At 40.1% G+C, this 26,647-nt stretch overlaps 2 protein-coding genes across 3 annotated transcripts; both read right to left on the bottom strand.

Annotated features, from left to right (window-relative positions):
• Positions 1-3,345: 3,345 nt before the first annotated feature.
• Positions 3,346-22,208, bottom strand: marchf9 (membrane-associated ring finger (C3HC4) 9). Of its 2 annotated transcripts, XM_055189152.2 has the most exons (5): positions 21,491-22,208; positions 20,767-21,034; positions 7,870-8,025; positions 7,539-7,731; positions 3,346-4,340 (listed from the first exon to the last, which is right to left on the bottom strand). In XM_055189152.2, exons 1-5 carry the CDS (start codon positions 21,580-21,582, stop codon positions 4,006-4,008), a joined length of 1,044 nt encoding a protein of 347 aa, XP_055045127.1. In that variant the 5' UTR covers positions 21,583-22,208; the 3' UTR covers positions 3,346-4,005. The 2 variants fall into 2 exon arrangements, with proteins under 2 accessions (XP_055045127.1, XP_055045129.1); XM_055189154.2 differs by having other exon boundaries at positions 20,767-22,205.
• Positions 22,209-23,100: 892 nt separating this feature from the next.
• LOC141369321 (uncharacterized) lies at positions 23,101-26,578 on the bottom strand. Its single transcript, XM_073875491.1, has one exon. It carries the CDS (start codon positions 26,576-26,578, stop codon positions 23,213-23,215), a length of 3,366 nt encoding a protein of 1,121 aa, XP_073731592.1. The 3' UTR covers positions 23,101-23,212.
• Between the last annotated feature and the right edge of the window lie 69 nt (positions 26,579-26,647).

The raw sequence follows: 26,647 nt of genomic DNA, 5'->3' as shown, positions 1-26,647 counted from the left end.
TCCTGCAGTTCAGTGACCGCTGCAATAACCACCCAATGATAGTGATGCACAACAGACCTCACAGATTCAACTAGGAGCAGCGGTGATAATCTATGAAGCACTAGTAATACAAAACTGTATTATATCAAGGTCAAGACACGACCTGGGGAATCTGAGCCTTTCGTCTCGTGCAGGTTTAGGACAACATGAGGGTGAGTAAAAGATGAATTTTCATTTTTGGGTGAACTATCCCTTTAACATTCCTTAAATCTTACTATCAACATGTACACTGGTTTTGAACAACACATGTGAGTGACTTAAAGGGGCCATATCATGAAAATCTAACTCTTTACATATTTAAGTACTATAATTGGGTCCCCATTGCTTTTATTAACCAAGAAAATGTGAAGGAAAAAAACGGTAACCAGGGTTGGGAATCGAATTTCGATTCCAATTTTGGAATCGGATCCATAAGAAAGCAATTGGATCCTCGCACAATGGACCATTGTGGAAGGCGCTCTAAAGTGTGGCTGCACTTTGCAAAATGAGGAAAAAAAGACAAAGTTAAGTGTAATTATTGTGACAAACTATTATGTTGCAAGATAGGTGTTACCAACATTTTGGCAAAGCACCCTGGCGAATTAAAAAGAATGCACTCTGTTTAATGCGTTGTGCATCCTGAGTGCCGACTCTGCCGAGTGCTCTTTAAAAGTCGCCGCCGACAGTAGCCGAAACATGCTATATGCGAGACCCCCTTCTCCCTCGCTTTGAAAGAAAGGCTCATATAGGAAAAAACTGAGGAGTGTGACCGATCGATCAAAATAGTTACAGTGCTGCATGCATTTTCTGTTGTTGAGTCGTCATGATTTATGTAATGAGAGAAAATTATTTAAAAATCATTTTGAGCTATACGTTTGTTTAAGTTTTGCAGCTCCTAAAATAGTTTTTATGTAGCTTCCTTTTTTGTGTTCAGCTGTAAGTAATGGCACAAAATCAATATTTTTTATCTATAAAGGCTTTTCAACCCTTTGGAATCCAAACCAAAACTCGTTAGGAATCGGAATCAAGAAGCACTTACTGTCTCTTCTGGTAAGGGGCGAGGCACAGTAGCTCATTTGCATTTAAAGGTACACACACACACACACAAAAACAGTGCATTTTGCTTTTGCTCAAATATGGACGTTTTTTACATTTTATTTTAAATGATATGTAAGATATTTTTAAAGATGCAGTGTGTAATTTTTATAAGGATCTCTTGACATAAATGCAAAATATACAAAACTATATGATCAGGGGTGTATAAAGACCTTTCATAATGCACCGTTATGTTTTTATTACCTTAGAATGAGAGGTTTTTATCTACATACACCGAGGGTCCCCTTACATGGAATTCGCCATTTTGTGCCGCCATGTTTCTACAGAAGCCCTTAACAGACAAACTTTTTTTACTAAATTGTCTCAGACAAAGACATGTTTTTCCGGTGGCGGCTAACGTAGCTTCTGTATGTGTATCAAAAGGGGTGAGCAGTGGATCGAGCCGTTGGTTGCAATGCGCAACCTCACCACTAGATGCCGCAAAAATGTACACACTGCACCTTCAACACATTCGGGGCACACTTGAGAATTAATTTTACATTTTGTAAAAGGGACATTATAGTCCCCCTTTAATTTTATTTGGTCTTCCTATATGTAGTGTTCTTTGCCTCAGAATCAAGAAGCGGATTTGGAATCGATATTTTTGAAATGATGCCCAACCCTACCAGTAACTTAGTTTTGGTAAACCATTCTCTGCAAGTATGTGAAATTTTTTATTGAATTTTGCTCCCCTTGTGATGTCAGAAGAGGATAATACCGCCCCTTAATCTGCACTATCCAACGATGGCACTGCCATTAAAGGAATATTCCATTTTCTTAAAAGAAAAGATCCAGATAATTTACTCACCACAATCTCATCCAAAATATTGATGTCTTTCTTTGTTCAGTCGAGAAGAAATTATGTTTTTTGAGGAAAACATTGCAGGATTTTTCTCATTTTAATGGACATTAATAGAGCCCAACATTTAATACTTAACTCAACACTTAACAGTTTTTTTCAACGGAGTTTCAAAGGACTATAAACAATCCCAAACAGGGCATAAGGGTCTTATCTAGCAAAACGATTGTCATTTTTGACAATAAAAATAACAAATATACACTTTTAAAGCACAACTTTTCGTTTAGGTCAGGTCCAGCGCGACCTAACGAAATGCGTAGTGACGTAGGGAGGTCACGTGTTACATATATAAAACGCACATTTGCGGACCATTGTAAGCAATAAACTGACACAAAGACATTAATTAGTATCAATTGACATACAACAACGTAGGCACGGTCCTCTTTCACCACACTTGTAAACACTGGGGCGGAGTTTCGCGTTCGTCCTCTGTGACCTCTTGATGTGATGATGTATTGCGTCGGGTCACGCTAGCGCATGACGACCGGATCTAGACGAGAAGTTGTGCTTTAAAAGTGGATATTTGTTATTTTTATTGTCAAAAATGACAATCGTTTTGCTAGATAAGACCCTTATTGGGATTGTTTATAGTCCTTTGAACCTCCGTTGAAAAAAACTGTTAAGTGTTGAGTTAAGTATTAATTGATGGTGTCTATTAAAGTCCATTAAAATGAGAAAAATCCTGCAATGTTTTCCTCAAAAAACATAATTTCTTCTCGACTGAACAAAGAAAGACATCAACATTTTGGATGACATGGTGGTGAGTAAATTATCTGGATTTTTCTTTTAAGAAAATGGAATATTCCTTTAAGTGCAGAGATCAACTCATTTGCATTTAAAAGGACACACCCAAAACGGCACATTTTTGCTCACACCTACAAAGTGTCCATTTTAACATGCTATAATAAATTATCTATATGGTATTTTGAGCTAAAACTTCACATATGTACTCTGGGGACACCACAGATTTATTTGACATCTTTAAAAAAGTCTGATAATATGTCCCCTTTAATTGCATTTTTGCATAAAGGTGTATTGAAAGTAAACCTGCAATCTGTATTTTCCACCAGTGTGACTAAATAGAAAAGCATCTTTTGTATAATACGGCAGAATTAACATTGTTAATGAGAAATAATTTCTTGAACCACCATCTGCCACGTGGCATGAATCGTCCTTTAAAATCAGAAGCATTCGGTTATCTCATTGATGTGTTATTTGTAAAAAAAAAAAAAGATAATAGTTGTTGCATTTACATTACAAATAAACCGGTGTATGCAACCTTTCATTAAAAATGTGAACAAAACATGTTATAGCTGAGAATAACCCATATAAAACACACAAAAGCCTTTGGCTATGCATTTGACAAACAGGGGATGAATAGTAGTGTTTATTCAAACGAGCACCATTCTGAATAAAACAAAATTCATCATGTCCATGTGTCGGAAGAGGCATAAAACTCTACCCTCATGCAAAGTTCACTGTAAAATGTACAGGTTTCTCTTTATTGCAGGTAAGATCAAATTCTTTAAAATGTTAATGTATTTTTAACATCTCTGCGTATAATCTTATTAGGTCTTATTGCACCCTCCCCCTTGATAATATTTTATTATGTAACAATTATCATCTCGTTTACCTGTTATTGTCGTGATCGTTTGGTTATGGTTGGCTTTCCACATCATTTACAACATTGGGTCCATAAGAGTCACACGTCGATGTCACTTCATGTTCCACCTTAGAAAATCAAAAACCGTTTAAAAACCGTATTCATAAAAAAACCGGCGAGGAAGTCGAACAAAAAATGCAAGAGTGTGTGTGTTTGATCGTGAGAGTCTCACTCGTGTCAGAAACGAACCACGTCATGGTAACGTTTTACGTAATTTGCGCTTCTTTACGCATGTCCGTTGAAAAAGTCGGCGCGAGGCGTTATATCCGTGAAAAACGTAATCGTCCACAACTCCCGACATTGTTCAGCAACTCGCTGTTTTTGAGGGTAAGGCGCTTCTTTGATATCCTCAAGTCACCCTCATTCGATCTCATACAGTCGTGACTCGCATCACCACCTCGCGGTTGGTGGCGGTGCCGAGGCGCGGGTCACTGGGCCTCAGCTGACTGAGGATGTGGAGTATGGTGTAGCCGCAGTGATGGTTGAGGATAGTTCTTAACCTGCGCACTCGCTGACCTCCTCTGCTGCCGCTGGTCAGGCCGTGCGGGTTACTGCGTGAACCGCGGCCTCCTGCTTTACCGCTGGAGCTCAGTGGGTCTCCTAAGTCCTTCGACTTCTCATAGTTCAATACTTTCCATTGCTGGTTAACAGCTTGCCATCGCTTGAAGATTCTATACACTGATGAGCCCTCGTGGATTATAAGGCCTGTGAAAAATTGTTGAGATAAAAGAATTTTGTTAAACATAAACTTTAGTGAATGTAAGTAATAAGATGCATATATACCATATGTACATAAGTACAAAAAGCTGTGATGTATCGTGGTTCACAGCTGAAGAAGGACGTTGTTAAAGGAATAGTCCACTCATTTTCAATATTAAAATATGTTATTACCTTAACTAAGAATTGTTGATACATCCCTCTATTATCTGTGTGCGTGCACGTAAGCGCTGGAGCGCGCTGCGACGCTTCGATAGCATTTAGCTTAGCCCCATTCATTCAATGCTACCATTTAGAGATAAAGTTAGAAGTGACCAAACACATCAACGTTTTTCCTATTTAAGACGAGTAGTTATACGAGCAAGTTTGGTGGTACAAAATAAAACGTAGCGCTTTTCTAAGCGGATTTAAAAGAGGAACTATATTTTATGGCGTAATAGCACTTTTGGGAGCACTCCGACTCGCCTGAAAAGTCCGCTCCCCTTCTCACTCTCATAATGGGAGAGGGAGGTTGTTACCGGCCGAGTCGAAGTACTCCCAAAAGTATAGTTATATAGTTCCTCTTTTAAATCCGCTTAGAAAAGCGCTACGTTTTATTTTGTACCACCAAACTTGCTCGTATAACTACTCGTCTTAAATAGGAAAAACGCTAAATGGTACCATTGAATGAATGGGGCTAAGCTAAATGCTATCGAAGCGTCGCAGCGCGCTCCAGCGCTTACGTGCACGCACACAGATGATAGAGGGATATATCAACAATTCTTAGTTAAGGTAATAACATATTTTAATATTGAAAATGAGTAGACTATTCCTTTAAGCACAGCATGACGCACAATTAGTTACTGTAATTTAAAGAGCACCTATTTCATTGCTTAAAAACAACATTATTTTGTGTATTTGGTATAATACAATGTGTTCACGTGGTTTATGGTTAAAAACACTAGGGATGCTCCGATCGATCGGCAGCTGATCGTATCGGCCGATAACTGTATTAAATGACTCGATGGGTACTCGCTAAATGTGCTGATTTCGTGAACCGATCTTTCTGTTTACTTTTGTCATCATAGGGATCCTGAATGCGGCTGCAATTGGAGACCATTTTTTTACGTAGTCGACAGGGTTCCAGACTGCCACCAAATGGTGGCATTTTGCCACCAAAATTTGAGAGTGTGCCATTGAATTTTACATCCAGTCGCACATGTGTGACCAGTAAATTTGTGAAAAAGTTAGTTCGGAGCCCTGTGCGAGCATTTTTATAAACCGTTGCTCATGTGCGACGTGCAGATTTGGATTTCTCTCTTTGCCTTTACAGAGATATGTGTATTTTCTATGAGGACGTGCTTCGGTCAACAGTGCGATGCGTCTTCACATCCCCATCAAACAACGTATACAACACATCGCAAAAAATGTTAACCGTTACAGTCACCAAAGAGCTTGCATATCAGCTTAAAAAATCGTTATTGTCCGATCACGAAGATAACAAATCGGTATCGGCTGCAAAAATCCTGATCGGAGCATCCTTAAAAAACATTATTTTCCACATACCGTACATTACATTTTTGTAGCTCCAGATTTCACTATCTTCCTGAAACACACGGATTTGAAAAGTTCTGTGTCTCTGATTGGCCAGCTAATCTGTACGTTGCGATTGGCCTGAATACCTCTGATGTCATGCAGAAATGTGACACTCCTTACCATGTTTGAAAGATTTGTTCACAATGCAATGCTAACAGGACTTAACTTACAAGCTGTGAGTCCAAGCAGGAGGAATTATGATAATGTCGGTCTTGTCCACATCACCAATCCCAGGAAGTAAACTGTTGCCTACAATTATCTTAAAAATATCAGTCAGCTTTGCTTTTATCCTCAAGTTCCCCTTTCCAGATTTCCCCTGCTATGATGCTGCACTCCAGACAACTCTGGACTTTTAAAATATTTCCCACTTCAAACCTGGCAAACAAAGTCGGATATCCAAACTCTAATTTCGGGGCAGATCGATCAACCCTGACCTTGGTGAGAGACGTCATTTGACAGCATGGACAAGATGGCGGCAGCTCTTTACAATTATGTGAACCGTAAAAAATTTTAACAGCATGTAAAGAAGTTTATTTAACTAAGTTCGGGTGGAGCATGGTCATGTGATCCAACCAATCAGTGCAAAGAGGTGCCTATAAATGGCAGTCCCTCACCTCTGATCACCTCACTCTCATCTAGATTCATTTATCACAGTTAAATAGAGGGGGGTACTTTGGGTTCGGGCTAAAATTCCGAGCTCGGAGCCTTCTCCATTGACAGCACGCCAAATATGCTTTATCTCATTCCCTATCGATTACATGTTAATGCGAGCTTGTGAAATATGTATGAAAACCATTGTTAAAATATTCAGTTTTTGCTATTTTTGTTTTTGCCATAATTGGCACAGGAACACAATGTCTTATTGTGACATTGTGGTAAACATGCAAATGTAACGTGTGATTGACTGGAGGTTGGACATTTAAACTGGAATGTTCCAACCTCCGGCTTTGTCTGGACATGGCATGACTTTAACAAGATTAACAAACTTGGATGAGTTTTCTAGTTTTATATTTTCTTAGTCACATCCCAGCTAGTAATTTTTGTATCAAAAAGTTGTCTAACTGTGGGTTAACACCAGCTGCGTTTGAGGCGCCAAATTCGGGTGTACCGCGGGTAGTTTGCCGCTTTAACATTTTGAGTTTACTCGCTTCATTTGCGCGTGAAATTCTAGTCAGAGAGACATTCACGCGGAAATTCGCGTCATGTGAGGGGCTTCTGCGACTCCGCTCGCTTCCTGGAATCGTGTCACTACTAGACCAAGCTCCTGATTAACGCGGTGCGTTTCCGCCAAAGTTTTTCAACTCGCACGTTTCCCACGGCAAAGCTACCGCATCATTTGCGCGAACTAGACGCTTGAATGAGGCGGAATCGCGTCTACCACGCCACGCTTAACGCCTCATTCGTGCCGCGGGACCTCCAGGCACAATGAAATGGCGGCTATTGCTTGCTGGGATTCATTCAAAAAACACATTTAACTTATTTTCCTTATTCTAAGAAACACGTGACGCTGAAAATTGTCTGCCGTAAGCCTTTTAAATTTCCTTATGACTGAGTAAATCAGATTTACTCTCAGTGTTTGCTTCAATTTATCCAGCGTATTTTGCTCCTCACCTATGCACACAATGTCCATGAAGCCATACATGCCGTAGCAGATCTGGAAGAGTAAGTCCTGGCGTTGCCACTTGGCGGAAGGGCTGAGAGAAGACCACACCAGCCACGAGATGCTGGCGATGAGGAAGAGTGAGCCCAGTATAATGGCGGCGATCTGCACCTTCTCGATGACCGTCAGAGAAATGGCCTGCCACTGAAACACACGGTAAGAGCAGAACCCTTCTCAACCTTTGCAGTGCGGATATGACTATAAATAAAGATGATAGCCAGTGCTTAGCCCTGACCCAGATATTTCCCAGTTTGAGTCCAAGGAAAGGGTTTAATGGTTTACCTGCAGTGGGTTCTTGGTGCTGATGGCCAGAACTTGGTACTTGAAGTAGCAGAGCTCACAGCTCCATGAACCTCTCTCACTGATCCAGCGAATCAGGCAGGGCTGATGAGTACAGCGTACAGAGCCGTCACAGCGGCATGGACTCAACAACTCCCCCTACAGACAGAAGAAAACACAATCCATCAACACTGATCTTATGCACATTAATGTTTATTTGTACCTGTTATATTGTGCATCTCTTTGTCTATCAATCTATCTGTTAGCCTGTCTGTACATCTGTCTATCTATTTATCTGTCTATCTGTCTGTCTATCTATTTATCTGTCTGTCAGCCTATCTGTCTGTACATCTGTCTATCTATTTATCTGTCTGTCAGCCTGTCTGTCTATCTATCTGTCTGTCTGTCTGTCTGTCAGCCTGTCTGTCTGTCTGTCTATCTATCTGTCTGTACATCTTTCTGTCTGTCAGCCATCCTGTCTGTACATCTATATATCTGTCTGTCTGTCTGTCTGTCTGTCTGTCTGTCTGTCTGTCTATCTGTCTGTAGATCTTTCTGTCTGTCAGCCATCCTGTCTGTACATCTATATATCTGTCTGTCTGTCTGTCTGCCAGCCTGTCTATTTATCTGTCTGTCAGCCTGTCTGTCTATCTATCTGTCTGTCTGTCTGTCTGTCAGCCTGTCTGTCTGTCTATTTATCTGTCTGTACATCTTTCTGTCTGCCTGTCAGTCAGCCTGTCTGTACATCTATATATCTGTCTGTCTGTCTGCCAGCCTGTCTGTACATCTGTCTGTCAGCATGTCTGTATATCTATCTGTCTGTCTGTACATCTACCTGTCTGTCTGTCTGTCTACTTCTACATCTGTATATCTGTCTTTCTGTACATCTACCTGTCTGTCTTTTTGTACATCTATCTGTCTGTCTGTCTGTACATCTGTCTGTCAGCATGTCTGTAAATCTATCTGTCTGTCTGTACATCTACCTGTCTGTCTGTCTGTTTACTTCTACATCTGTATATCTGTCTTTCTGTACATCTACCTGTCTGTCTTTTTGTACATCTATCTGTCTGTCTGTCTGTACATCTACCTGTCTGTCTGTCTGCCTCTACATCTGTATATCTGTCTGTCTGTCTGTCTGTCTGTCTGTCTGTCTGAACATCTACCTGTCTGTCTGTCTGTACATCTATCTATCTATCTATCTATCTGTCTGTCTGTCTGTACATCTGTCTAGCTGTCTGTCAGCCTGTCTGTCTGTCTGTCTGTACGTCTGTCTGTACATCTGTCTGTCTGTCTGTCTGTACATCTACCTGTCTGTCTGTCTGCCTCTACATCTGTATATCTGTCTGTCTGTACATCTACCTGTCTGTCTTTCTGTACATCTATCTATCTGTACATCTGTCTGTCAGCATGTCTGTAAATCTATCTGTCTGTCTGTATATCTACCTGTCTGTCTGTCTGCCTCTACATCTGTATATCTGTCTGTCTGTCTGTCTGTCTGTCTGTCTGTACATCTACCTGTCTGTCTGTCTGTACATCTGTCTAGCTGTCTGTCAGCCTGTCTGTACGTCTGTCTGTCTGTCTGTACATCTGTCTTTCTGTCTGTCTGTACATCTACCTGTCTGTCTGTCTGCCTCTACATCTGTATATCTGTCTGTCTGTCTGTACATCTACCTGTCTGTCTGTTTGTACATCTATCTATCTGTCTGTCTGTACATCTGTCTGTCAGCATGTCTGTAAATCTATCTGTCTGTCTGTACATCTACCTGTCTGTCTGTCTGTCTGTCTGCCTCTACATCTGTATATCTGTCTGTCTGTCTGTCTGTCTGTCTGTCTGTACATCTATCTGACTGTCTGTCTGTACATCTGTCTAGCTGTCTGTCAGCCTGTCTGTACGTCTGTCTGTCTGTCTGTACATCTGTCTTTCTGTTTGTACATCTACCTGTCTGTCTGCCAGCCTCTACATCTGTATATCTGTCTGTCTGTCTGTCTGTCTGTACATCTACCTGTCTGTCTGTCTGTACATCTACCTGTCTGTCTGTTTGTACATCTATCTATCTGTCTGTCTGTACATCTGTCTGTAAATCTATCTGTCTGTCTGTACATCTACCTGTCTGTCTGTCTGCCTCTACATCTGTATATCTGTCTGTCTGTCTGTCTGTCTGTACATCTACCTGTCTGTCTGTCTGTACATCTGTCTAGCTGTCTGTCAGCCTGTCTGTACGTCTGTCTGTCTGTACATCTGTCTGTCTGTCTGTCTGTACATCTATCTGTACATCTGTTTAGCTGTCTGTCAGCTTGTCTGTCTGTACATCTGTCTGTCTGTCTGTCTATCTATAATATATATATATATATATATATATATATATATATATATATATATATATATATATATATATATATATATATATATATATATATATATATATATATATATATATATATATATATATATATATATATATATATATATATATATATATATCTGTCTGTCTGTTTGTCTATGTTTCTGTTTCTCTCTCTATCTGATTGTCTGTCTATTTCTGTCTACATTATATAACTTTGTCAGTCTATTTATCTCTCTGTCTCTCTATCTGTCTGTCTGTCTGTCCATTCACCATCCATCCATCCATCTCTTTATGTCTGTCTATCTATCCATCTTTTTTTCTTTCTCTCTCTCTGTTTCTTTATCTCTCTATATGTCTATCTATCTATCTATCTATCCATCTCTTTGTCTGTCTATCTCTCTCTTTATGTTTGTTTGTCTATCCATATATCAGTTTATGTCTCTGTTTGTCTGTTTTATTCTGATGTATGTCACATAATGGAGTTTAAATGCATTATTTCATGTAAACTTCATGCAACAAATATCATGTGCTTGACCACAACTGTCCTTTATTCCTACAGGTGCATAACACACAATAATGTCAACTCCATGTCGAGCTATGAATGTCGGCATCATATGAAGAGCCAGTAGGCTTACAGCACTGTAGTCTATAAGCTTTTATCTGCATTACATTTCCTCAACATCTGTTCACTTCCAAATCTGACATTACAACCGAGTCCCCTGTGTAAGTGCATGTCTTCTATTTCAGTTAATATCTGACACACACCTCAATAACCCCGCACAGCCCCCCGAATAGTGTTGTGGTCAACGTTTCAACTTGATTTACGTAAATGAGGTATTAGTCATGAACCGTCCACCGGTACAAATGATAAATCGATCGGCAACACCACATGCCCTCTGCTGCTGACGTGAGCTTTAGGCTCCAGACTTATGATGGTGTGTCGTGCGCTTGAGGATTTGAAGAGTGTGCAGTTAAAAGACGTGTGAGTTATCCCCACCTCTACAGACCATCAATCAATACACACTTCTGATGCACCTGCCGTCTGAAGCACATACAGCAGACTCTCAGTGTGAAGTGTTCAAGAAAATGGCATTTCTTCAAATGTCATTGGTATTTTATTACTATTTAAACACTCAAATACTGTAGGGCAGGGAAACACTTGCAGGGATGAATATTATTTATTATCATATAGGATGAATATCATGACTGTTTACCAAAAATCTAAAGTAAAACAGGCTTTCATATAAACGATGTATTAATGATCAAGTGCACTGAAATACTACTTAAGTTGGACGTTTCACAAGACTTTTTAAAGATGTAAAAATAAATCTTTGGTGTCCCCGGAGTACATACGTGAAGTTTTAGCTCATATAGATAATTTATTATAGCAGGTTAAAATTGCCACTTTGTAGGTGTGAGCAAAAATGCGCCATCTTTGGGTGTGTCCTTTGAAATGCAAATGAGCTGATGAAATTTAAACACTGAAATTGAAACTCAATTATTATTTTTTTTCTCTGTATCTCTCTTTCCCTCTCTGGACTAAATGGCAGTGCAGTGGTTGAATAGTGCAGGTTAAGGGGCGGTATTATCCCCTTCTGACATCACAAGGGGAGCCAAATTTCAATGACCTATTTTTTCAAATGCTTGCAGAGAATGGTTTACCAAAACGAAGTTACTGGGTTGATCTTTTTCACATTTTCTAAGTCGATAGAAACACTGGGGACCCAATTATAGCACTTAAACATGGAAAAAGTCTGATTTTCATGACATGTCCCCTTTAAGTAGAACTATACATTTAATTTGTATTTGTGTAGTGCATGACTTTGAGACTTTAATTTAGCACAAAAAAATAACAAATGTAGGCTGCTTGTACATAAAGTATATTTTGTTTGCTTGTGAAATTGCTGCCATGATGCAAGAGTGGTTGCCAGAGTGTTGCTATGCAGATGCTAAGGTGTTCTGAATAATTCCAATTGATAAGGTATTGTGGTTGCTAGGGTGATGTGAATGGTTGCTAGATGGTTTCTTGATGGCCCGAGTTAAAAGAGTTCATAAGTCTCCAAGATATTGTCATCTCTAGATACAGTTTGGGTTTCTCCTGCAGCACAAGTATATAGATTTTAGATATATGTGACCCTGGACCACAAAACCAGTCATATTTCTTGAAATTGAGATAAATACATCATCTGAAAGCTGAGTAAATAAGCTTTTCGTTGATGTATGGTTCGTTGGGATAGGACAATATTTGGCCGCTATACAACTATTGAAAATCTGGAATTTGCAGGGTGCAAAAAAAATCAAAATATTGCGAAAATCACTTTTAAAGTGGTCCAGATGAGTTCCTTAGCAACACATATTGCTAATGATAAATACATTTTTTATATATGTACAGTAAGAAATGTACAAAATATCTTCATGGAACATGATCTTACTAAATATCCTAATGACTTTTGGCATAAAAATTGTTAATTTTGACCCATACAATGTATGGCTATTGCTACAAATATACCTGTGTGACTTGTGTGGCTGGTTTTGTGGTCCGGGGTCAAAAATCAGGATATACTATATATTATATTTGCCTAAAATATATACAGTTATACATGCATTTTAAATTTTATTGTCCACTAGTCGCGAAACTAGTCTGGAGTTTGTTCAAAACTCTGTTTAAACAGCACTATTGGTGCTTAAGGCGCAGCTGTATTTTCAGAGCTCTGCGCTGAGTACAATTTACCATCTACAGGGGAGATGCATGAGTGAATTTCAATAACCCACCGGGCTACAAATAGAACTGAAAATGTACACCAACAAATAAACAAAACAAAACAAAAAGACAGACTTAGTCACATAAAGGGGTATACACCAAAACAACCGCCCCGCAGTGAGCGTGCTGTGTGTATTTCGAGGAAAAGCATGCATCATTTACAGATCTAATGTCTGCATTTAGCAAGCTGTCAAGAGAACATTCAATAGATACAGGGTGAATAACAAGCGGAGTATAAAAAAACGCGAACGCAGGACCGGAGAGCCGCGATCGCAAGACTGTAAGATTGATGTAATCTTTAGAGAAAGAAACACTCAATGGGTTGTGCAGCATTAAGGGAGGAAAAGCGCAAAACAGCAGGACAGCAATCTGTGGTCATTAATTGCATCGATTGGTAAACTGTGGTACACAGTGTCGAGTGTCTTAATGCAAAAGGAACTTTGAGGTGTGACTGGAATGAGAAGTGTTTTAGTTCATGCAGTGTAATAATCACTATTGATTCTGAGAAGTAATACAGATTTGTGTGTGCTCGTCTCAGTTTGGCAATTTGATTTCCAAAAGTAATCAAATTAGGACTTTGATGGAGAAATGCTGAGTAACGTCTTCGATGTGTAAAACATACAGTACACAGTGGGTTGCAACTCTGAAATCAATCACATTGAAAATGTGCGGTTTTAACAGTTGGGATGTACCGATATATCGGCTTATAATCGGTATCGGCTAATTAAACCAATTTCCTTACAATTACACTGCAAAAAAATGATTTTCAAGAAAAAAATGTCGTAGTGTTTTGTCTTGTTTTCAGTAAAAATATCTAAAAATGTTTTTTCATGATGAGCAAAACGACCCAAGGAAATAAGTATAGATTTTAGTGATTTTGTGCATAAAACAAGCAAAAAAATCTGCCAATGGCGTAAGCAAAAAAATCTTGAACATTTTTCTTAAACACTAAATTCAAGAAAAATTCAAGAAAACTTTGCTTGTTTTATGCACAAAATCACTTAAATTTAATATATTTTTGGTCTAAAAACTAGACTTGGGTCGTTTTGCTCATCAAGAAAAGGAATCTTAATTTAAGAATTTTAGATATTTTACTGAAAACAAGACAAAAATACTGTATACACTGGAAAAAATTATTTTCTTAGTATTTTTGTCTTGTTTTCAGCAAAAATATCTAAACATTCTTAAATTAAGATGTATTTTCTTGATGAGCAAAATGACAGGAAAATAAGTCTAATTTTTAGACAAAAAATATAAACTTTAAATAAATTAGTGTTTAAAACAAACAAAAAATATATTTTTTTTAAATAAGTACTTTTTTATAAGCACTTAAATTAAGAAAATTTTTCTTACTCGTTTTTTTTTTTTTTTTTTGCTTGTTTTAAGGACAAATTCGCTTAAATTTTATATTTTTTGTCTATAAACTAGATTTATTTTCCTAGGTCATTTTGCTCATCAAGAAAATACATCTTAATTTAAGAATTTTTTGCAGTGTAGACATCATCCGATTGTTTAACTTTTTCCCCCGCCATATTTTTTATATTTTTTAGTTGCCAGCCAGCGGCAGCATTTTTTATGATTTTCACAATCATTTCACAAAGTTTAATGCCTTCCAGAAAATGTTATTTTTTAAATATATAAACATACAACATATCAAATACAGTATTTGCTTTAAAAAAATAAACATCAAATATGGTTAGGTTTTTTTAAAACTAAAAAATTTTGAGTAAAAAGTAGTGATGCACCGATAGGATTTTTTTTTGGCCGATTCTGTTTTAAACAGACAACTTCTGGCCGATACTGATGCCGATACCGATATTAAACACTTGTATACAATACTATACAGTTGGTCTATTAGCTAGTTTATTTCTGCATTAAATTATTTTTACTGAACATGGATTGGATCTAATTAACATTCAACTGACCAACATAATAAGAGAGGCACAAATTAAGCTAAAACAAATATAATAAGACAGCATGACAACCTTCAAAGGTGGTTTTTGCTATTCAGCATTTATTTTATTAACAACATTATTATTTTTTTTACATATAATGGATTTCTTTATGCAGTTAATTAATAAACAATCGGTATCGGCCTTTCTCGTGCTATTCTGCCGATGGTTTCAAATTCATCAAAAATCGGGCAATAAATATCGGCAGCCGATACATCGGTGCATCACTAGTAAAAAGCTAATATAATAGCTTTTTTGTACAGGACATTTGTTAGAAATTCAGAGATTCAAAACAAAGATCAAAATCATAGAGTTTTTACTGTTTTTGGATCAGTGGATGCTTTAGTGTTTTATAAGTTGTGTAAGTGGCACCACCTAGTGGATAAAAGCAGAATTATTGATTTCTTGTCATTGGCAGGAAAGCGTTTTCTCTTAAAGTAGGAAAAAATAATAATACGGAAGTAAATGGGGTCCACAAATGGTTTGGTTACAAACATTCCTCAAAATATCTTTGTGTTCATTAGAACAAATAAATGTATACAGGTTTGTAACAACATGAGAGTGAGTAAAGGATGACAGATTTTTCATTTTTGGGTGAACTATCCCTTTAATTGACGAGATAACTCATCAATGGCAGGGAAAGAGTTAAAAACAGCCAATGATCGGGCAGATTATATAGAAAAATGCAAATACACTTACTTTGGATTGGGTGACAATTACAACAGAATTGCAAGGATTTCAAAACATAATAATATGAAACAAAGCGTAAAAAGCTAAACTATCGGTATCTATTGGTATTGCTAGATGTATTTCCTTTTGTAATGTAAATAAAAAATATATTTTTATAAATGCACGAAGAAATGATGTACTGTAAAATGAACTCACTGTATGTATCAAATCTAAGCAACTATGCTATATCATATAAACACTATAGAAAACGTCAGCTTTTTATTCTTTCTATTGCAGCATCCTATTGAAAAAACATGTAGACTCCTGGCTGGCTCGAGCGCATGCTATCATTAAAGGACATACTGTACCAAACACTGAAGTTCATGTAAATTTCACTCAAATTGCTCACTTCTTTATTGTCAGCAATACAAGGCTGCCTAATGTGATCAATGTGAGAGTTACGATAAGTGGACTGAGATGAGTCATACAGTGCTTCATAGTACAGACTGCCTTTTTCTTGTTGTCTCATTGTGTATTCCGAGAATTAAGGTCAGATTTCATTTCACAAAAAATGAGAATAATCAGCAAAACATCTGTAGATCTATATAAATAATGGTTAAATCAAAGTATTCACTGACAAAGGCTTTGTTTGCGAGTTAAAAGAGATGATAAAATCATTGCACACCGCACTAAAACTAAATGTGTCGAGAAAAACTCCACGATTAACTGCAACCTTATCCCAGCCCTGACAGATCAGATGACTGACTTATGAGCGAAATCTGATCGGCACAGGTAGATTTCAGACCATTATCATGATTCCGCTTTACATGTAAACGTCTTAACAGGCTTTCTCACAGTTTTGTTCATGTGCGCATGTCCCGGAGTGTAAATGATAAACGTCACAAACTGAAGTATGCGTAAAGTGATGCATAAAAATCTGCTCTCGTCTCCTGCAGTTAACGGAGAAAATTATTTAAAAATTATTATTTAAAATTATTGTTATATTTGCAGGTTCTGCATGAGAAGAGATACAACAGATTTTGACAGATTTCCCGCCGGTTTTTTGAATGACTATGCGGACTATAGGTGGTAATGTCACCACCTGTAAAAAACTAGTTTTTTAATTCCATGTAAGTGCAAATTTCTGCATAGCCGCACGCCGGTTTATTGATTTGCATGTAAATGCAAATAGCTCACCCCCCCCCCCTTTTGAAACGCATAGAGAAGCTACGGTAGCTGCAACAGGACAAACATGTCATCGTCTGAGACATCGTAGTGACGAAACACGCTCTGTAGAGCAGTTTGTCCGTTAAAGCAACACTATGTAGTTTCTATGTAAAAATGACTTACAGCTCCCCCATGTGGTTGAAAAGCGCAACAGTGCCTGGTATCAGACACTCTTCTGCAGTCAGGGGGAGGGGCGGGGCTGTGTGCTCTACCCTCCACCGCCACTTTCAGAGTGTGCTTGTAGCAGCTAGGAGGCTGGTCAGGTTGCAGCAACAGAACAATTTGTCCAGTTAAAAGTTGTTCTATCACTGAAATAATTTTAGAGACATTATTTAAAGGGTAAAAAAACTACATAGTGTTGCTTTAAGGGCTACTGTAGAAAGATGGCGACCCAAAATGCCGTCTTCCATGTAAGGGGCATGTAGATAAAAACGGCTCATAGAATCTAAGGTAATAAAAACAATACAGTTCATTGTTTAAGATCTTCATACATCACTGATAATGAAGTTATGTATATTATTTTGCATTTCTGTAAAGAGGTCCTTTTAATAGTTACACAATGCACCTTTAAATTTGTTCTGCTGAACACAAAGGTAGATATTTTGAGCAACGTTTGTAACCAAACTGTTTTTTAACACCATTGACTTCCGTAGTAGTATTTTTTCCTACAGTGGAAGTCAATGGTGCTTCTGTATTACAAATAACGTCCTTTGTGTTCAGCAGAACAAAGACATTTATGCAGATTTGTAACAACACAAGGGTGAGTAAATTATGACAGAATTTTCATTATTGGTTGAACTGTCCCTTTAAGATTTTTCTAAGGCGCCGCTGTACGTTAAAGGCCTTGAAATCAGCTCCAAAAAAAGGAAAATGATAAATGACTTACAACGACAGATTTTTAAATGCCTGAGTTTTTCTTTCAACAGCTCATTTAACATGTACCTGAGAAACAGATTTACACCAAAACGCATCTCGCTTTGAAAAAGACGACATAATCAGATGGACTTCCAGATGGATTGTGTTGATACTTCACCAACACTTTCCTAAATTAGCTGATGTCTACGGCTAACTTGAAGCCGGTCTGGATTACAGGTTTTGCACATCTGCTGTCGCACATCTTGGCTGCTGACCAAACATCCACCCAGCGTTCGGCCCATAAATTATAAACACAAACATGTGCTGATGCGTCGACAAGCGTCTGATTACACAGACACAAGCCCTTTCAGTAATAATGGTGTTCAATTCATCAGATGACATGTCGACCACGTTACACATCAGACTATAGAGCGACTGACATCAGCAGGCCACCATAATCTGCTATAAAGTGTTTCAGTATATCTTTAAATGAGGAATCTCTTATGCTGCTTCTTAAAGGGACAGTACACCCAGACATTTTGCAGAATGATCACCTCAGTCCACATTTATTATTGTATCATATATATCTATGATATAGTCGCTCTAAATAGTCTGATGAGTTCCTGTGTAGCTCAGTGGTAGAGAATTGCGGTAGCGGGTAAAAGGTCATGGGTTCGAACACACAAACTGATAAAAATACCTTGTAATGCACTGCAAGCCGCTTTGGATAAAATGCAAATGCATAAATGTAAATTATATCGTTTTGGAAGAACATAAGTTTATTGATTTTATGATTTGATATCTTGCCGGTTTACAAAATAAATTGTGTTACCTTTTCAAAGAAAGGTGTAATATACAGTCCTCCTCACATGAAACCATTATATAATCTCACTGAGACCTACTTTAACCGACAAGCAACAAAATCAGTATTAGTGGTCAACCGATAATGTATTTTATCAATTAACTAAGGTGGTCCCTACTTGCCGATAACCGATTAATCGACCGATTAATGGATACTGGATAAAAAACAAACATAACACTAAAAGTGAAACAGTGTACAAACGTAATAAATCAACAGTACTGAACTATGAAAATGTGCTAAATGTAAAAATTTTATTACATAAATGTATATTATATGTGTAGTCTTGTACTTCGTTTGTTTCTGTTTTAACACTTAATGGTTATCTAAATCAAAATAACAAAGGATAGATTGCAGTGATGATAAAAAAATAACTGAAATCAGATTTTGATTTGTTAGATATGTTAACGTAGCCGACAGCTGCATATAGTTTGTTTTCTCTCATATTAACTTAAAATATGGATTTATCCGTGTGTATTTTTGTATAACTGTTTGAGGTACTACTAATATTATTGTCCTGTCAGCCTTGACGACAAACTTAGGTTCCTGCTGTTGTTTCTCTGCTAATGCAGCATCTATTCAGCAAATGAATTACTTCATAATGATATGAAGCAATGGACGTATTTTCGGAAAAACCATCGACATGAATTTTTTGCAGAGAGCCGATTTTTACACCAATGAACTATCGGTGCCGATTAATCGGCAAAGCCGTTTAATCGGTCTACCTCTAATTAGTATTTCAGACCATGTGAATGCTTTTCCTGCTTTGCATTGCAAATAAAAACAATGCTATACCAACCATGGATCTAAACAGAACATTGAGTCCTATTACTGACGTTTAAAAAGCGATCGAGAGGTTAATTGAATGGACATATTGAACATGTAAATTGACAGCCTGCAGTGACATACCTGTAAACCCACCAACAGAGAAATGTATTATTAGCCTACATGTGGGCCTATGAGATCCATGTCTTTTTTTCATGTTAGCAGTAGCGATAGGACAATATATTGCAGAGGGCGATATATCGGCCGATATTTGGATTTTGCTTTATTATCAACATCGGCCAATAAATCTTTTCAATTGGCCAGCAAATTTCTCTATTATTTAAGTTTGATGTTTGAAAGCCAAAGTATACCGACAGTAAAATGATAAATTATTATTTACTTTTTAACATTACGTTATGTTGTGTCACACACAACACCAAACTAGTTTAACACACTTATTCAAACAATACCGTGAGATGTCAGATTCACATTAATTATGTTTGTAAATATGTTTTAAGTACTTTAAAAAGGTATATTTATAAATGTTTTTTTTTTCAATTTTTGTTTGTGTCTTATTCACTGTAATAACATTAGTGTTATATCGGCCTCATATCGGCCATGCAGCTTTCTTAATATCGGTATTGGCATCCGTCATAAAAAAACATATCAGTCGACCACTAGTTAGCAGTACCATAACCATAGGCTACCATTCACTAACTCTTAAAAATAAAGGTGCTACATGATGCCATAAAAGATGCCATTCACTACATGGTTCTTTGAGGAACCAAAAATGGTTCCCCTATGGCATCCCTGTGAAGAACCCTTTAAGCACCTTTATTTTTAAAAGTGTTTATGTAAATTCAGGTCTCTTTATATATCCTTATGCTTTTTGATAGGTACAGATTGCAACTGACAACACTTATATATACACAATAGTTATACTGTATATTTTCTAATAACGTAAATAAAATAAAATTTTCCGTTGCTACATTGTTGATTTATTATTTTTTGTCATTCAGAGAATTAAAGTAATATCAACGATTGTTAATATTACTCTTTTATAATCAGATATAGTGCTCATGTTAGTATGCATTTACATAAGTCCTGAGTAAGCATAAAGACTTAATGTGATTATATGGACCAGTCTGTCATTCATAAGTAATGTGTATGGACAAGGCATTGCAAAGTACCATCTAAATTTACATTTGAGAATAGAAATCTCATTATAAACATCTAATAAAACAGAAGTCCACTCTTAAAAATAAAAGGATGCCACAAAAGAAACATTTTTGGTCCCATGAAGAACCCTAACCTACTGTAGTTAAAACTATGGTTAATATGATGACTACAAAAATCCCCAAAACCATGAATAAACCATGGCTACCATGTTTTTGCCAATCAATAAACGAAAAACATGGTTAAAAAGGGGGGTTGAGTGTGTTTAGCTGGGATAAAAAACAAGTGTACCTGTTCGGGGCCCTGGAAGCAGATTCGGCACTGGGGTGATCTCATGCCGCTGGCCGTGCTGCTGGTGAGGCTGACCGCGTCCAGGCCCGCCTGCAGTTTCGGGTCTTTCTCTTCAAACGCCAGGCTCCTGGGTCTCGGGTCGCTGCCGTAGTATTCCTCCTCATCGTCACGGCTGGAGCAGTCGACGAAGGGCGGCCATCCGCAGCCGCCCATCCCGAGCCCCCTCATAGCGTTGGATCTGTTCGGGTCTGCGACAGTGTCGGGCCGTCTAGAACCGGATCGCATGAAAACCAGCACCTTCAGTTCGTTAAAAAACATGCGGATCCGGTTCTTAAACATGTTTGGCTACATGTGTATGTTGTGTGGGAGAAATTGTCAAATTGTTTACTAGAAATGATTAAATCGTTATTTATTTATTTATGAATTGACGTGTTATTGTTGTTGTGGCCAGCCGTCGTACAGGCCTGTTATTTTTTTTATACAATTCAGGAGAATAGTACCCGGTTGCTACCCTGAAGTCTCAGAGCCAAGTGTCCAAAGCAAAGGTAATTGGTCAGAAAATCTCTGGACACCGTGCTGGCTTGTTATTTTTCGTCTGATGGCATGTATGTGTGCCTGTTAGGGCCGACTGAACGCCCAAATAACACGACCGACAATAGATGCTGTTACATTCATCGCATGGCATAACAATAACAATGGTATTACAATAAATGGACATCCATACATTGTTCCAGGTCCGAAGATGATTTTTAAAGCCTTCTGACAATCCACAGCCTGGATACACGGATGAGGGGAGAGGAGGATGCGAACGAGCATTTCACAAAAACACCACCATCAGCATCCGTGCACAGTCCAGGATCCTTCAGCATAACAACACCATCATCATCATCATCCAATATAAGATTGAGCTGCAATCGTATAGTTTCGTTTATTGTTCATCGGAGGCATCGCAGTTACTTGATCGTCATTTCCTTGTGCATTTTCTCATCGACGTATCCCGACACCGCCTCCCATCCCGAATACAGCGTTCAGACGAATCCATTAAGTTGGCGTTTTAAAAACAAAAAGAGGAAGAGCGTGGTGGAAATGCCAGCATCTTTTTCCATTTGAAGTTCACCACCATCCCCCTCCCGTATCGAGATGGTTCCTTGCCACGTTCACATAAAGATGGAGCCTCCAGAAAGGAAAATTGAAGACCGCGTGCGCAGATTACCTTATTTTCCTTATTCGCAGGGCGTGCGCGTTAGACAGTCAGCGGTGATGCTGTGGATCATAATGCGATGGGGATGCTGATGTTGCTCCCCTCTGATTCATCCTCGAAATGGACGTTCTGCCGTGCGCATCAACACACGGCCCTTGTTTCCAAGGCGCGCTCTCGCCCAATCAAAATGATTCATTTACAAACGTCTCGGTGCCGTGCGCGCTCCTGTGCGCTTTTCCTATGGGAGATTCCATGTGTGCGCGTTAGGCGCGTCGCTGTCCGAGGTGCTGAAATCTTTCGCCGTGACGTGAACTTGCGTGTCAATGAGACGCGACAAACATAATGAGCGCCTGCAAAGCACATCGTTTACCATACTGTAGTTATAAAGTTACTATATACTAGTGGTTTTGAACCTCACCATAGTAAGGGGAGGGTGGTCTCCTAAAATATATTATAAAAAACACTTACAGTATGGAAAACAGCGTTGTCCAATATTTAGGAGAGATTTCAATCTTAAAATGTGAGTTTATTATTTTATTTCATATATTTGCAAATGCATATGACTTTAGCTTGGGTTGTTGGGTCAGTTTCATCAGCTCTCTAGTTTATTGACTGAGTATTCTGTCAATTTTTCCTGTCAATCAGGGCTGCTTTAAAAATTGATCTTTCACACTCAGCTATTGCATATATTGGATTGTGTTTTTTATACAGCCAGGGCTTAAAACTATTACAATTGTTTCCTTGTGTACTTAAATGATGCCCATGTCAAAAAAAAGTACAAAACGGTACCTTTTCTAAAGCTGAGGTGGTACTCTAAGGTTCTGTTTGGATCTGTAAGGTAAAATACATAATTGGACCTTAAGGACATATTGTGTACCTTTAAAGGAAAACACCACCATTTTTCAATATTTTACTGTGTTCTTACCTCAACTTAGACTAATTAATACATACCTATCTCTTTTAATCCGTGCACTTGATCTTTGTACAGCGCCTCTTGAATGTGCTGGCATTGGGCTGGCCTCATTCGTTCCTTAGGATCCAAACAGGGATGAATTTAGAAGCCACCAAACACTTCCATGTTTTCCGTATTTAAAGACTGTTACATGATTAGTTACACGAGTTTAGTTTTGCAATACACCTCTGGTGCAACTCAGACACATCATCAGTGATGTATCCTGGGTTCATTGGGTGTTTCGGGTCTCACAACATCATACACCCTCGCCCAGGCGACCCAGCCAGGGTTGATCAGACCCTGGCTTGTGTCTGAGTAGCTTGTATGATCCACGGATCACCCCGCTTGATCCACAGCCATCTTGACGCCTTTTCAGCGACGTCCGTGATGTTCTTAATGGCTTTCCTACTGTGCAGTCCCTTCACTCCAAGCATCTTGAGGGCCCTGATGAGTGACTGGCCGACAAATCCTCTACACCCAACCTCGATGGGATAGCATCTTGTCCTCCACCCCCTGCTTCGGCGTTCGGCTGCCAGTTCCTCATATTTTGCCCTCTTCCTCTCAAACGCCTCCTCCATCCGGTCTTCCCAGGGGACCGTCAACTCCAGCAGGACCACTTGCCGTGTTTTTTCCGACACCAGGACTATGTCTGGCCTGAGCGTGGTCACTGCAATGTTCTCTGGGAATTTGAGCTGTCTCCCTAGGTCGACATTCAGCTGCCAGTCCTGTGCTGTTGCGAGCAGCCCCCCTGTTTGTTTCATGCGCTGATGTGGCTTCTCCCCGGCTTTAACAAAGGTGATGTTCTGCCTTATTGGTCGCTGGTGTCTGCTGTCTATGATCCCAGTGCTGATAACCTCTGCTATGGCCTTCAGCACTTGGTCGTGGCGCCAACGGTAGCGCCCATCCCCCAGTGCTTTGGGACAGCAGCTCAAGATGTGCTCCAATGACCCTCCTCTCTTGCAGAGTGAGCACAAAGGTGTATCTGACAAGCCCCAGCGAAATAGATTGGATGGGCTAGGGAGGACATCATAGACAGACTTAACCAGAAATTTGATTCGGTGTGGCTCCGACTTCCACAATTCTGCCCATGATATCCTTCGCTCCGCCGCCTGCTCCCATCGGGTCCATGCCCCCTGCTGCCGCATCCCTACTGCTCTGCTGCCGCGGGATTCCTCCTCCCCTGCTCGGACCTCATCTTGAATCAGCTGCCGCTTTTCTTTTCCCTGGGCCTTGTTAAAGCGAGGTGTTTGGTTGCTCCCCAGTCCTGCCCGTCCAGATTCCACCGCTCCTACCAGCACGCCATGTCGCAGCCGTGACTCAGCCATCTCTAATGCCTCATGGGCCTTCCACTTCCTGCCAGTTCTAACCTCTATGCCTGCTGAAGAGACTTTGATGTCACTGGAGTCTCTGTAAAGTAGCACCTCTCTTGCTCTGGTTACCATGAACTCTTCCTTCAAACTACTGAAAGGCAGTTTTAGCTTGTTCTTCCTACCGTACAAGGCAATGTCACTGAGACTCCTTGGTAGCCCTAGCCACTTCCGCAGGAAACTGCTGACTTTCCTCTCAAAGCCTTCAACGGTGGTGATTGGAACATCATAGACCAGCAATGGCCAGAGCAGTCGGGGCAGGATGCCATGCTGGTAAATCCAGGCTTTATATTTACCTGGCAGACCTGACTTGTCCACAGCCATCAGCCAGCTTCCCAACTGGTTAGTGGTCGTCTGAATTGCTGCGGTGTCCTTCAGGGAACAGTCGTAGATCTTGCCTAGGCTCTTGACTGGCTTTTCTCGAACAGATGGTATCTGGATGCCTCCTAGTGTGAAACGGAACTGGTCTGTAACCTTACCTTTCCTCACTACCAGGGACCTGGACTTGGCTGGCTTAAAGTCCATCCGAGCCCATTTGATGAGGTGCTCGAGCCCTTGGAGGATCCATCTGCACCCCGGGACTGATGTTGTGGTCACCGTCAGATCATCCATGAATGCTCTGATGGGGGGCTGCCGTATGCCTGACTTGGTAATTGGGCCTCTGCACTCCACCTCTGCTGACTTCACCAGCATATTCATTGCCAAGGCAAACAATATCACAGAAATTGTACATCCAGTGATAATGCCCTTCTCCAGCCGATGAAATGCAGATTTTTCCGCTCCTGAGGTGACTCTCAAACTGAAAGAGTTGTAATAGTCCAGTATGAGGTTCTTGATTTTGTCTGGAACGTAATGTCGGTCGAGTGAGGTTTCTACCAGTCTATGCGGGATTGACCCGTAGGCATTGGCAAGATCAAGCCAGAGGATTGCAAGATCCCCTTTGCCTTCACGTGCTTCACGTCGCAGCTGGGTGACAACTCCTGTATGCTCAATGCATCCTGGAATCTTTGGGACTCCCCCCTTCTGCACAGAGGTATCAATATATGCATTCCTCAGGAGGAAGTCTGTCAGGCGTCGGGCAAGAATGCTGAAGAAGATCTTGCACTCAACACTAAGGAGCGAGATGACTCTGAACTGCTCGATGGTGCTCGAGCTCTCCTCCTTCGGGATCCAGACACCCTCTGCATGTCGCCACTGCTGCGCCACCTTCCCTCTCCTCCAGATGACCTTAATCAGTTTCCATAACCTCTCCAAGAGTCTGGGGCACCTCTTATAGACGACGTACGGCACTCCACTCGGGCCTGGTGCCGAGCCGGTTCTAGCAGCCTTGACGATTTCTACAACTTCCTTCAAAGTTGGTTCCCTGGTGTTAAATGTCGAGGTGGGTTCTGGCGGAGTTATCAGCTTCTTACATGGCCCGAGATCTTTGTCTCTTGCGCTGTCACTGTAGGTGGCACTGAGGTGCTTATTAACCTCTTCTTCAGTGCACTCGAGCTGGCCACTTCTTTTCTGCCCGAGGATCTTCTTTGTAAAACCAAACGGGTTAGAGATAAAGGCGACGCGTTTCCTAACTCTCTCTTTACCCCGCCTCCTATGCCACTCCGCTCGCCGGAGGGTGGTTAGCCTTTTCCTTAGGGTGTGGCGGAGTTCTGCCAAACCAGCCTTTTCCTCATCCCTTGCCGCCTTAAACTGCCGCCTAAGCAGTCTGAGCTCACTCCTTAGCTGGCTGATCTTCACTTCCCGTCGGTTTGGCTCTGCCACACTTCTGGCCAGTTGATGTTTCTTAACGCCAAACCTTTCAGCTCCGATGCTAATGATCATTGTTGACATAGCTCTCAACTTCTGGTCTGCATTCCCCCTCGCAGTAGCTTCAAGGACTTGGTTCAGGTCCTCATCAAACTTGAGCCACTCTCCCTCCTTGTTTGCAGCAGGCCACTTGACCCGGTGGTGTTCGGAATGTCTGATTTGGGTTGAGGCTTGTGGGGCGTGGAGGTTCTGGGCACTGTGGGGTGACTCCGGGCCGGGCTCCTCCTGCGTCTCACCAGGTGCTAGACCTGTGCGTTGCTCCACTTGCTTCTCCCTCAAGCATTTCATTTTGGCCTGGTGGATCTTCAGGCCATGCCGGTTCTTGCAGACTTTGCCACATATGCAGGCTGCACTCATTGTCGTTTCTCCATAAGCATTGGTCATTACCTGTATATCCGTCCTGTTGGGGTGCTCATTCTCCCCCCCTCTCGGGCACCCCTGGGGGTATAATTCATTAGGGGTTTTCGTAGCTTTTAATGGGTGCATCCTCACGGAAGCTGCAGTCTGGGTTGCTGACCCTCGCTGCCCCGGTTTTTACTGTCTTCCCAGTTGCCA

This window comes from Misgurnus anguillicaudatus, chromosome 13 (genome assembly GCF_027580225.2).
Source record: "Misgurnus anguillicaudatus chromosome 13, ASM2758022v2, whole genome shotgun sequence".
NCBI lineage: Eukaryota > Metazoa > Chordata > Actinopteri > Cypriniformes > Cobitidae > Misgurnus > Misgurnus anguillicaudatus.
The sequence above is the reverse complement of the archived record's forward strand: the minus strand, read 5'-3'. Positions and strand labels throughout refer to the sequence as shown.

Bases quoted from the DNA above. Each gene is read 5' to 3' on its own strand.
- marchf9 (XM_055189152.2), bottom strand. From the start codon at position 21,582: ATGCTCGTTCGCATCCTCCTCTCCCCTCATCCGTGTATCCAGGCTGTG. The intron at 8,026-20,766 runs GTACACTTGTTT...TTCTGTCTGTAG, and splicing joins GCTTCCAGGGCCCCGAACAG to GGGGAGTTGTTGAGTCCATG. The intron at 4,341-7,538 runs GTGAGGAGCAAA...AATTTTTCACAG, and splicing joins CATGGACATTGTGTGCATAG to GCCTTATAATCCACGAGGGC.
- LOC141369321 (XM_073875491.1), bottom strand. From the start codon at position 26,578: ATGCACCCATTAAAAGCTACGAAAACCCCTAATGAATTATACCCCCAG.